The sequence below is a fragment of the Micromys minutus genome (assembly GCF_963924665.1).
Source record: "Micromys minutus genome assembly, chromosome: 10".
Lineage (NCBI taxonomy): Eukaryota > Metazoa > Chordata > Mammalia > Rodentia > Muridae > Micromys > Micromys minutus.
The window spans coordinates 29,765,636-29,778,158 of NC_137979.1; the positions used below are offsets into that span (position 1 = coordinate 29,765,636).

The 12,523-nt window shown below is 52.2% G+C and overlaps 1 protein-coding gene across 4 annotated transcripts in view; it reads right to left on the reverse strand.

Annotated features, from left to right (window-relative positions):
- KSR1 (kinase suppressor of ras 1) overlaps positions 1 to 12,523 on the reverse strand; it is a 58,561-nt gene that overhangs the window by 14,303 nt on the left and 31,735 nt on the right. For 2 of the 4 annotated variants that reach the window (XM_080923232.1, XM_080923230.1), the window contains exons 6-12: positions 10,335 to 10,418; positions 8,829 to 8,890; positions 8,638 to 8,744; positions 5,111 to 5,276; positions 2,999 to 3,040; positions 1,002 to 1,056; positions 414 to 462 (exon numbers count right to left, since the gene is read on the reverse strand). In XM_080923232.1, the coding sequence (XP_080779358.1) occupies positions 414 to 462; positions 1,002 to 1,056; positions 2,999 to 3,040; positions 5,111 to 5,276; positions 8,638 to 8,744; positions 8,829 to 8,890; positions 10,335 to 10,418 (565 nt within the window). The remainder of the gene's footprint in view (positions 1 to 413; positions 463 to 1,001; positions 1,057 to 2,998; positions 3,041 to 5,110; positions 5,277 to 8,637; positions 8,745 to 8,828; positions 8,891 to 10,334; positions 10,419 to 12,523) is intronic. The other 2 variants (XM_080923233.1, XM_080923231.1) reach the window with 1 other exon arrangement.

The window sequence follows — 12,523 nt, forward strand, 5'->3', positions numbered from 1 at the left end:
GACTCTGAACCTCTGATGCTCCTAACCTCCACTTCCTCAGGAGCTGGGATTACAGGTGTGTACCTCCACACCTGGCTAAGATGAAGACAGCGGTTCTTGGCACGGACCAGAACCACCTATCAACCATGAGAGCTCAGAGATGCCGACCCCCACTCCAGGCTGACTGACTTAGCTCCCAGGCTAGGGCCCAGGTCTGTGGGTTGGCAGTGAGAATAGAATAGAGAGGTTCTTTCAGAGAGCAACAGCTTGCTAGCTTGTACTTTATATTCTTCTCTGATGTGCGCATCTACCCACACCTGCTGCAACAGGCTCAGCACCCTCATCCCCCATGCCCTCCACCCACCCGAACATCCTACAGAGAAAGCGAGAGAAGGGGGGCAAACCCGGGTTTCATACGTGTTGCTCCTCCTCACCTCCACTTCGTGAACACCCAGCACATCTGTTTTGGGCTGGTCGTCGAGCCTAAGAGTGAAATGGGCTTTGTCAAGATTCTGGGCCGGGCAGGGGTGGCCCTGGATGAGGACAGTGGATGCTGTGGATAGCAGGGGGCTGACTGGAGTGTGGGAGGATGAGGGTGGGCATTTACCACCCTGGCCCCCACAGCACATGGTGCAGGGCCCCACACTCCTGCCTCTGAGACCTGGCTATCACATCTTGCTATGTGAACTTGTGTGATCTAAGCCCTCTAAGTGGTGGCATCCTCTGGGAGACCCACTTCACTGGCTGAGAACTGAGTGACCAGGTGCGAAGTGCTCATGGAACCCTAATGGAGAGGGGATCCAGAGACAGAGTTATGTTTACCTGGTCTCTGGTCATCTATGTTCCCTCCTGGGCCTTGTGATTGTAAAAACAGCCCCACGCAGGGCTCACTGCACTGCTAGGTGGCAAACCAACCCCCAGGCTCAGAGGAGGAATCAGCTCCACTCTCCTCCACGCTGGCCTAGAACCAGGGGGTCAGAAATTTAGGGGTGGGTTGGGAGGTGGCTGGGGAGGGTTCATACCGCGTACTGTCGGCTGTGTTGGACAGCGGGACTGCCTGAGGACAGGCTGAAATGTCTGTAGGAAACAGAACAGGAGCAAAGTGTGAGAGAACTTTCCTTCATCCCCAAAGACCCTCTTTCCTGAGCTGCCACAGTTCCTCAGGCCACTTCTACCAGGATCTGACTGCGCTCTGGGAGCTGCCACAAACGCAGTCTCCACAGCCTCTGGTCTACATGGCTGCCCCCGGTAGAGGGGGGTGAGTGACTCTAGAGAGACCCCACCAATTGACACTACTGCCCTGGGCCCAGACGACTCTACAGGTGGTAGGAAGCAGGGCTGGCTGTCACTTTTAAAATCGGGACCCCCTCTGCCTAGTCAGTGGCGGAGCCAGAAGCTCTATGGCATCTGATAACACCGGTGACAACAGCATCTGGTGTAGCTGCTCATCGCCCAGTTGGGTGGTTGGTAAGAAGAGGAAATTCGGTCTGCACACCAGGAGGCTCCAGGCTGGGCAGCTGAGGCTGACCCCGGACCCTAGGTAGTCTAGCTGTAGGACAGAGACCTGCCTCTAGGGCACCAGAAGTAGATGGTCCCTCCAAAAGCAGAACCAAAGCACTCCATGAAGAGCGGCGTCAGGGGTCAGTGTTCTCGTCTCTCAACAACAAGAATCAGGAAGCAGAAATAGCTCAAGGTATCGGTAGCCCCTCCCCTGCCTTGGACAAAGGCCTTCCCCTCAGCCTCAGTTAATCTCCTTCACTGAAAAGTTTTCCCAGCAGAACCAAACTCTGACAAGCTTTGGGCCGTCTTAACAGGGCAGGTACATATGTGCCCAACATCCCGGGCAGTGTTGGGGGGTCCACGGGCCTCAAAAACATCTTCTACAGCCTTTCCAGCCACTGCCACATGGCCTCTAGACTATCAGGCCATGCTCAGAACACTCCGGAAGCTACACATGACTCAGATGAGATGTAGGAAGTGGAGTGTGGGTAAATGTTTGGGAAGCCTCACATTTGCCCTTGGAAGTTAAGAGTGCCTTGTGCAGTCTGTTTTTACCTGTCCCTGTTACAATTGGTACATGGGCCCTACCCCAACCTGCAGGACAAAACAGGCCATCCACGAAGAAGCACTGTGGTTCCTCAGTTGGGCGGGGGCACTAGTGTATGTATCCTAGAGCTGGTAACTAGAAAGGCTCTTGGGAGGTAGGTGATTATACAAGAGATCGGATGCCCCAAGCCCTGACAGCCTATGATCACACCCGAGCAGCGGTACAAGGATCAGAATTGCCAAATGCTCCAACTCAATTCCTGAACTGAGCTGGTCTGGAAGATAGAAAGGCCTGAAATAATAAAAATACTGGGGCTTCCAGTCTAGGCAAATCAGAGAAATGACGGAGTTGCCTACAGCACACCGGTCCACTGAGTCCTTCCAGCGGGAGGAGAAAAGCGTTGATCTTACACAGCCTGAAGGGGAAGGCATACGGTCAAATGCAGAGGTGTGCAAAAATAGTTTTTTTTTTTTTTTTTTGTAGAAGGGAATCCATGCCTTATTGAATGAAAGTTTTTCCTTCGAACTTTCTGCAGTGAGGAGGTAGTTTCAATGGCAACCAGCAGGGGGCACTGTGTGCTAAGGCTGGAAAAGGCAGAGCCAGCTGACAGATGACCCTGCTTGTGAGACTTTCCTAAATTGGCTTCCCCTTGTTCACTATTCATCAGGCATCATGAGCAAGCAGCTCCCTCCCTTATCCTGCAAACGTGTGAGCTCCGCTTTCTCATCTGTCTCTGTTACTTCCTAGCAGTGTGACCCTGAACCAGCTCCCTGCACTTTCTATAAGCTAAGCAGGATGGACTCCAGGGTCCCATCCAGCAAGGTACTGCCCATATAAAGGTCCACACCTCCAGAAACTCTCACCCTCTTGCCCAGCTGCAGTGGGACTCAAGCGCGTGGGGAGAAGGCACTGGGTGGGATGGACAGAGGGTCACAGCAGGGGGCAGTTAGCGGACCCATGCAGAAGACTCACCTGGGAAGATAAACTGCTGTCTATGATGAATGAAGTAGGCAGCTTTAAACAGAAGAGGAGGTGAGTCACACAGTGCACAGGCAGCGCGGGAGGAGGGGTGCGTGGACTTGGGTGGGGGGCAGGCACTGGTTATTGGCTTAGGTGGCTTTGCCCCAGGGGCTCTGGTGAGAAAAGGTGGAGCCATCCAGGAAAGAGACCCAGACAAGGAGAGAATCGGGCGTGGCTAGCCCAGGAGAGGGGCAGCGGCACTAGAATGGGGCAGCGGGCCAGCTCAGTGGTTTCTTTGCTGCACAGCTTTGGCCAGTGTGCACTGGGAAAAGCTTGGACCAGGTCTGTTCTAGAAAAATGTCCTTGAGCCAAGGGCTCAGGTAGAGTAGGGAGAACAGTGGCTCTGACAAGGTCAATGGTGTGTGTGGCAGAGCCTCTTGCCCTTCCGTCTGGCCCTGCCCAGAAGCTACTTAACCTCCTACCTGGGCTCTGGATCCGGCTACCGGCTGTGATTCCAGACTGAGGACCATTACATACTGCCTGTTTTTATGTTTTTGAGAGATGCTTGGTATCTCGCTTGGGCTCAGACACATGGGCTCCATTCTCCTGCCTTGGCCTTGCCAGAAGTTGGAACTCTAGGTGAGTCTAAGCTCGGCTCTACTCCATGCTGAGGCTCTGGACCTGAAGAGGCTGTTAGTCCCTCAGTGCCTTACTGCGAATGGAGGGTTACATGTGTTTGCCCAGGCTGTCCTGTGCAGGATCCTGGATAGCACAGGACAGGTAGGTGATGGGAGGGGTTCAAGTCCTTCCCAGCTGTGTAGGGACTTGTTCATGAGTCCACTAAGATCATGGAGAGGGTGACACTTCTGTGCAGGGGACAATGGAAGCCATCTCCTCCGTGTGTAAGTGGAGAGGGTCAGATCGGTATAATAAAGAGGACATTTTCTGTGTCCCTTGCTTTTCAAACTGGCCCTTCTTAGAAAACCCAAACTAGATGGTTTAGCAAAGGGGACTTGTTCAGAGGATAAAGGCAGAACAAACAGGAAAGGAAGCTAATCCAGAGGCTCTGACTCAACCAGAGGGTGGGGTGGTCTGCAGGGCACAGATGTCACTGTTAGGAGCATTCCAGCCACATGCATATTAAGTGAGGCACAGAACAAGAGATGGAAGAGTCCTACCCCTCACCACCCCAAAGAGAAGTCCCAAAGTCCCCAGTGGGCCCAGAGGCTGCATGGCCAGCTGCCGGCTGTGTACAGGGTCAGTGTGGGTATCATTAGCCAGGTGAAGGGTTGAGGGGTATGGTGGCACTCTGTCTTTCTGGGCTTAGAACTCCAGGGGCCAGTGACCTGGGGACTGATCCTGACCCCGTGGGTTACAACAACCAGGAGTATCACCATGCAGCTTCCACTCTAGGACTGACGACCAGACAAGCCCAGGACTGAGAGGCCTGACATCTCTTACCAAGGTGACAGCTAAGTGCCATGTAGGTAAGTGGGCCTTGTTATGCACCCTGGAGACAGGGCAACCCAGTGTGGCTGACCAGAACTGACAGCAAGGCAGGATACAATCCTGGACTCTTCCCACAGTTCCAGGTCACCTGGGTCTGTGTATAGCATCTGAGGGCAGCTGGGCTCAGCTCTGCTCCTCCAGAGTTACCCCAGGGCCTGCTATCGTCACCTGTTCAATGGAGACCACCTTATTTTAATTCCCTATGGTCTCTGGGTGACACAGAAGGAATGTGAGGTCTTCTTTGAGTAGCTAGTCCCGGTCACAGAACTGGGTATCCAACAAAGGCCCAATGCTCTGTTGTAGGGTTCTTGCTCCCTACTGCCTATCACAAAACTCTTAGACAGCAGCCCCGAGAGAGGATGATGCTGGGCAGAAGCTACAGGTCAGCAGCCTAGGTCACCCTAACCTAGGATCTATGTTAGACGGACTTGGGCTTGGCTCTGGCTCTGTGTAGAATGCAAGGCCGGCCACTCCTCCCTAAACCCAGCATCCTCATCTGTACGAAGGGCATTAATCCCAAGCTCAACAGGTACCCTGTAGACTCAGCTCTCGGGGAGATGGGGAGAGAGTCGAAGGTATCCCTAAGGACCTGGAAAAGCCCAGAGGTGTTGGTACCTGGGAAGCTGAACCTGTTGTCCCTCTGGCCAGGAGATGGGTTGGGGGGTGTGGTGGCACTGGAGGGGTTAGATGAGGTCAGGAAAGGCGCAGGCGATGAGGGTGTGGAGGACGTGGTGGAGGATGGGTTGCTGCTGGAGTCCAGGTTCATGGCTGGAGGGTGTTCCTGCAAGAACAGAGATGCCGGAAGGAGCAAAGCTGCAAGTCCAGCACTACCAGCCTGCTGGAGCCTTCCTTCCACCCCCTTCCATCTCCACAGGACATTCTGCCCGTTCTGAAGCCCCGAGATTATCTGGGACTACACTCTTCCTCTTCATGCGTCTGCAGCGCCCAGCATTTCTGCACTTAGGCAGAATACTTCGTCAGCGGCAGACAGCTGAGGACGGCTGGCTGACGACCATCTCTCCTGCCCCAGCACCCGCCTGGCTAAGCTGGTACTTTATTACTGAATTGAATTTGTACTCTGACCAACGCTGATGCAGCTTCTGCTATGTGCCAGGCCCTCAGCAGGAAGTAGAGATAACACCGAGTCTGTGGCTTTGTGATCTTGTCCTGGTTTAAGCGCACTCAGAAAACCCCACAAAACTCCAGAAGAGGCAACAGCTTGGGCCAGTGTTGTCTGCCATCTTGAAGAGTTAAGAATCCCAGAGCTGGGGACTGGCAATGTGGCTCAGTTCGTGTGGTGCCTGCCCCCCTCATCGGGTTTTGGTCTCTGCCATGCATAAAGCCGGGCATAGTGCTACAGGAGGAAGTTGAGGCAGGAGGCTCAGAAGTTTAAAGCCAGCCTTGGCCACAAAGTGAGTTTCAGACCAGCCTAGGAAACATGAGAACTTGTCTTAAAAAAGGAAAAAAAAAAAAATTCTAGAGCTAGAAGGAAATTTCTAAGAGAGACTCCAGGAACTGATCATGGGGCAGACCTGGTTCACACCTACTGTGACTTATTAATGCCTTTCTTTTGCAAGCATGCATAGTCACCTCAGATCAGGCTAGCCGGGCTTGCTGGTTAGAGAGAAATGTTGGGTTCTGCAGAAGGATGAAGAGGAAGTAGTGCTCCAGGCAGGGTTTAAATGGGCTTTTGCTTATTGGGAGGCCTCAGGCCACAGCAGAGAGCACCAGCCTTGCAGCGCACTGCAGGACGGACCCACAACACTGCTCCAATTCCTGTCCAGCTGCCGCTTGCAAAAATGCAGGTGGTGGGCTCAAGCCTTGGGCAGCTGTGGGTTCTAGTCAAAATGGATTTTAATGACATCTAAGTGTTGCATGGATGTACGTGTGTGAACACATGTGTCTTCATGTGTCCAGAGACCAGAGAATTCTGGTCTTTCTTCACTCTCTACCTTGCTTTCTGAGGCGCCCTCACTGAGTAGGGTACACACTGATGCGACCAGACTGCCTGATCACCAAGACCTTCCTGTTCCCAATGGTACTTAGGACTACAGGTGCACCGCCACGCCTGGCTTTTTGTTCCTTTCATTTAAAGATAAGGTTTCCCTATCTTATAGTCCGGGCTGGCTTGAGACTTGCTATGTAGATCAGGCTGGCCATGAGCTCACAGGGATCTGTCTGCTTTAGCCTCCTGGGTGCTGGGATTAAAGGTGTTAAGCTTTTATAATTCTCACGCCTGGCTTTGTATGTGGCGCTGGGCACCAGAATTCAGGTCCCCACACTTACATAGCATGAACTGAGCCGTTTCTCCAACCCCAGTGACATTATTTATCAATTACCTTCCACCTGTGGGAGGTGAGTTTTCTAATTATAACAATGATGAAAACCCGGGGCTTTTCTGGTTATGGTGATGGGGATTGTACACCAGTAGATTCCGGTAAATGTGAGTCTCGGCTGTGCCCATGAGGACAGAGCCAGGCAGATGGTTTACAGCAGTAAGTCAGGATGCTCCCAGGAAACCCCAGGGTCAGGGGGTGCAGCCCACAAAGAAGGTCAGTGTGGCAGGAACTGGGGAGAAAGCCCAGGCTCAGCTCTTCTTCCTTCAACCTCATGAGACAGAACCAGGTTTGATGCAGGCTGACTGCAAGTCCCAACAGGGTTCTACCACGTCCTAGCTGTCTGACTCTAGGCATCTTCCTTGACCTCTCTGAGCTTCCATTTCCTTAGCCACACAGTGGACAAATCATCACTCTTGCCAGAAGGCTATTGTGTGCATTTGCAGTAAAACAAAGGCCAAGTTGGCTGTACACACCAGGTGTCTAATATTTGCTCAATGGACCAAACACTGCTTGGGATCCTACTTTGAGACTCAGTCAGGTCAAATGTTAAAAGGCCAAGAGGCCCAAGAGGGCTCCAGGGATACTCTGGGTTAGGTAGGCTGCAGGTCTGGCCTAACACCAATATCTCCCAAACAGAAAAAAACTCCTTAGACAAAAAAGGGCCAAACCACAAATAACAAGTTTGTCTCTTACAAGGCTGGGGTGTGCAATGTACCTCGGAACTCACAGAGCTAAGGCTGGCCTTGCTGGCCAGGATAGTTGCCCCAACACTACACCAACAAAACAACGCCCCATTCTTTCCATTCCCATTCCAAAGCTCCAGACCTTCCAGTCCCCGTAAGCTGCAACAGGCCTGAGCAGGGGTAGCAGCATGTGAGCCACAGAACAGGCTACGCGGCCCTGGACATGCCTGTGACCTGAGCTAGTGTCACCCATAGACTGGGCAGCAGCAGCTACACTGCAGGCTACTGGTGCACCCAGTGACCCACACAAATGCTTTTGACTGTTTAGCACATCCAGGAGACAATGTGGATATCAGAAATGTGTAAGAGGGACGGCACCTAGACCGCTAGAGACATTTGTGCCCAAAGAAATGGGGTAAGGAGGGAAAGGTGGCGAAAGAACAAGTTAAGAGATTAACGGGACAGATTTACCCACCTCACCCCAGTGGTCCCAACCCAGTGGCCATGTTATCCCCACTCCATACTATCTGTGCAAGAGGCTCAGAGAGGTCTCGTCACTCATCCAAGGTCACAGAAGCACAAAAGGGGACAGTAAAAACTCACAGCCAGGGCTAAGGACCCAAGTGTCCGTGTCCCTCTAAACCCAGCCCCTGGTGGGTACTAGTGTTAGTGGGTAGAGTCTGTGAGCTCTGAATCACTCAGTCCATCAGGATGGGGTCTTTGTAAACAGGGTCACTGCCTGTATCAAGAGGCCAGAGGGTACTTGCTAGCCTCTTCCCTTGTGTGAGGGCACAGACCCTGAGGAATGGGCTCATTAGTTTCTACATCTGTAGCATGTATGTGCTCCGCAGAATTTCTAGGGTTTTGGCACACAGTAGGTGCTCAGGATATGCTGGCTCACAGATGTGGGGCAGGGTGGAGGGGGCGGAGCATGGGACATAAGGCACACAACTCCAATATGGACTATGTGCTCCATAGCTGCTATGTGGCTAAGCCAGGACCCCTGGAGTATCTCGTCCTTGCAGGATGGTGTCCCACTTCCGCTTTGTAGGGGTGTGCTTTGTGGAATGGAATCCAAGGCTGGGGATGGCAGTGCTCCCACAGGGCACGGCCAGCTTACCTTCTTTGTTAGGGCCTTGGGAAGGGTTCCAAAATGGGGCTCTGCTGCTCTGTCCACCGGGTTGTTGATATCGGAGGGGACAGACTCTGTCCTCCGAAGTCTGGCAACTGTTTGCAAAGGAGGGAATCTGTTAGGAACAGATGCCGCGAGGTACACTCTAGTTCCTAGGTGTGAAAAAGGGGAGCACTCACGTGGGAGAAAGGATATTCTGCAGGCGGGAGCTTCCTTTGTGCACTTGTTATGACATTTTAACCTGCAAAGGAGGCAGAGTCAGTACTCCAACGGGCACCCCAGCATCGCCAGACAACTCTGCCATGGCCACAGTTTCCCCAAAGCTAACAAGTGCTAGCACCAAGGTGTGGGGCACCCTATATGATGTAGCCAGTATCTCTGTCCCCACCATACCTCCCCTGCCTTTTAAAAAATGATTTTTGTTTTATACACATTGATGTTTCATCTGCGTGTATGTCTGTGTGAGGATGTCAGATCTCCTGGAACTGTAGTTACAGACAGTTGTGAGCCACCATGTGGTTGCTGGGAATTAAACCCAGGTCCTCTGGAAGAGCAGCCAGTGCTCTGAACCACTGAGCCACCTCTCCAGCCCTCTCTCCCTTGCTTTTAAAGGGGGAACTTCTTCCACTTGAGCAAGCTGGGGGCAAATCTGATCTTAAAGAATCATTCTGTAGATCAAGGACCCTGGGGGTCACCAAGGGTATCTTCATTTAGGCACTGGCCACTTAGTCTGATGGGTAGTTCCCAGCAAGGAACAGAAAGAGCTGGGCTCTCCTTTGGGTCCCGCCAGCCTGTCCCACAGGACTCAGTGTTCCTACTAATGAAATGGGTTTCAAGGCTGCTCTACCACTGCAAGTGCAGAACTCGCAGTATGTGGCTCAGGGCCACCATATGCTGCCACATTGGGATGGGAGCCAAGGATCTCCTTTATAACCAAATGAAGGAGCTTCTCAGAGGTCAGGGACAGTCATCAGCACACAACCAGTCAGGCTGACCTTGGAGAGACTGTGGCCTCAGTCCTGACAACAGTCCAGAGGCTGTCACTCATAGCAGCTCAGATAACAAGGGGGTCTGCATCCCAGATGTCTAAATGACAAATGCATAGCCCCCAAAGGGCTAGTACCTTATCCCACGTCACACAGCAATATCAGGCCAAGGGCTGGTTGGGAACTGAGACTCCAGGACACCTTCTGTAAGGTGCGTGGGCAACCAGATAGCAGATGATAGACTGTCATCCCTCACTGTTCCTACTCATGCCCCTTCTCACTAGGAACCATATGCTATGACACAGCAAAGCTGGGTTGGATTCAAACCTCCATCTCCCCTCACTCTCCCCAGTCATACGGCAACTCTGTGCCGCTGCCGCCTGACAGACGGGCCATCTCGCCAGAACTCCTTCTGATCCCGGGAGCCCTCCCTACCTTCCTTGCCTTAGAACTTTTCCCTCACTCTACCCAGACAAGGTTCTAATGGGACTCCTCTTCCTCCTTCAAAACCCACTTCAAACATTCCTTCCTTCCCAGAGTGCTTCACTTCACCTCCTAAGGAGTCGTGAGCACCTGGAATGCCCAGGGGCACTGTGACCAGCTGGTTAGAGGAAGTACTTCCACTCCGATGTGACAGTATGCCAAGAATGAAGTGACTGTTATAAAGGACAAGTATGTGCTCCCCCCTCTGCCTGTCACCTGCAGTGCTTGCACTTCACACCGAACATCATGCTCTTCTGGCACACGTTGCACACCTGCGACAACCATGACTTTGTGGAGAACCTGCAGGGGGCAGAAACGTGTGTGGGGATTAGAGCCTAGCCTCCGGATGGGTCCCATGTAAACAGCATCTTGGCCTAGTCCCAGAACCCCAGGAGTTCCGTTCCTCCCCCAGGCATGTGGATTTCCCTGCTGCTGGCTGCCACTATCTTAAAGTTTGTGTGGTCAACGGGTCGGACCCAGAATTCTATTCCTTGGAATTTATTCAACATGGTAGTCCTAGGGTGGCAGGGCACGGGGGGGGGGGGTAGGGGGCAGGGGGTGGCGAGGGGAGATGTCATGTGACGTATAGATACAGAGCTGCTACAGCCATGCACCACAGTAAGGCTGGAAAGCCATGCCCACCAGCAGGTGACCACAGTGCCGTCCCTCCACCCACAGGGGCACAGGAGCTATTTCCACATACACAAGCGGCCATCTCCAAATCTCACTACAAGGTGGCAAAATTAAGTCCAATAGGACAGGATGCCATTGCTGAGGGTCAAGCACGGGGAAAAGCTCATCTGTGAGGGCAGGCTCAGAGAGTAATGGCAGGTGGCAGCAAGGTCACCTGGGAAAAGCCAAAGATGCCAGAATGTTCTTTATCTTCATCTGCGTGTACACAGGGGATAGCCACAAACATGTGTGCTTTGCTCTCTGTAAATCACATGGATTTAAAGTGGTGGGGGATCAAAGCATGGAGCTGTAAGACTGCAAGTTTGTGGAAGAACATGAATACACACTTGTCTGTGTAAATCATCCCTAAATGGATACATGACCTGCTGGCAGGCACACTGAGAAGTCAGGGACAAGAGGGTGAGGGGTTTTCACTCTTCCCTTTGAAGCCTCTTGAATTCCAAGCATATGTATTTTCAGTCTAAATATTTATCAAAACAAAAACAAGCCAGAAGACAGACTGGAAGGAGAGATAGGATTTAAGGGGAGTGGTGTCCTCCAGCCCAGGGAAGCGCAGACAACCCTTTCATTTTCAGGGGAGCCCTGTAACACAGCAGAATGGCTAGAGACAGACTTTGTGCCACAGTGTGTAACACACCCACAAATCTCACTTGAGGATTACAACCACCTCCAGGAGTTAGGTGGGTCCAAGAATCTGGAAAAAACAACTCAGAGAGGTGGGTGGTGGTCTATCCTGGCGGTGTGTGCCCCAGATCCTCTTCCCTGACAGTAGCTGAGGGATCCTGACATGGACAAGACTCCAAGCAGAGAGCTGTACATAAGGGCTCGGGCTCTGCCCCTGTGACAGTGACCTCAGATGCACTGTTCAACCCTTGGGAGCTAGAACTCCCCCTTGGGTGAGAACCTGAGGCCAGCATCGGCACAGCTGGAAAATAGCCCAGTTTCCATGGAAACCACAGGACCTGGCAAGCTGCAATGTCCTTGAGCCCCTGACAGTGTTCCCTGTTGTAATTACAACAGACTTTAGCAGGGACAACCAGAGCATGGGCAACCCAAGGCACTGTCCTGCAAGCCATTGAGAAAGAACCCTGTGGCTAGCACACTCCAGTCTCACGAGCATGGAGGCCACACCTCTGAATGGTCCTCACCACAGGTCTCCAGGGGCCCTCTTTTATATGTACGAGCATCAACCTCTGGAATTGTTGAAATCCAGATTATTGCTGGATGTGATGGTGCACACCTTTAATTCCAGCAGTTGTGAGGCAGAGGCAGGAGAATCTCTGTGAGTCTGAGGCCAGTCTGTCTACATAGTAAGTCCAGGCCAGCAAGGGCTACACAGTGAAATTCTGTCTCAAAATAAATAAATAAATAAATAAATAAATAAATAAAATAAATCCAGATGGTCAGCAGAGAAGCCTTTGGGCAGTATTTAGGAACACAGATTTTCAACACACTCCACGGAGAACTCTAATGGCATGAAGTAAATGTAGAAAATCTTGTAGCTTCTTCCCACGACTGTGGTCCTATTCCTCTTGAAGAGGGAGAGCATTTTCCCTCGGCAGGATGAGAACAAGACCCAAGTAGGGACCAGAAAGCCCAAAAGGTATCCGGGTAAACAGTTCAAGAGCTCAAGGTAGGTGCAAGCTTTGTTATAAGACAAACAGATAGGCCAGAGGCAATGAGCAACTAAGACAGTCCCAACAGTGCCTCAT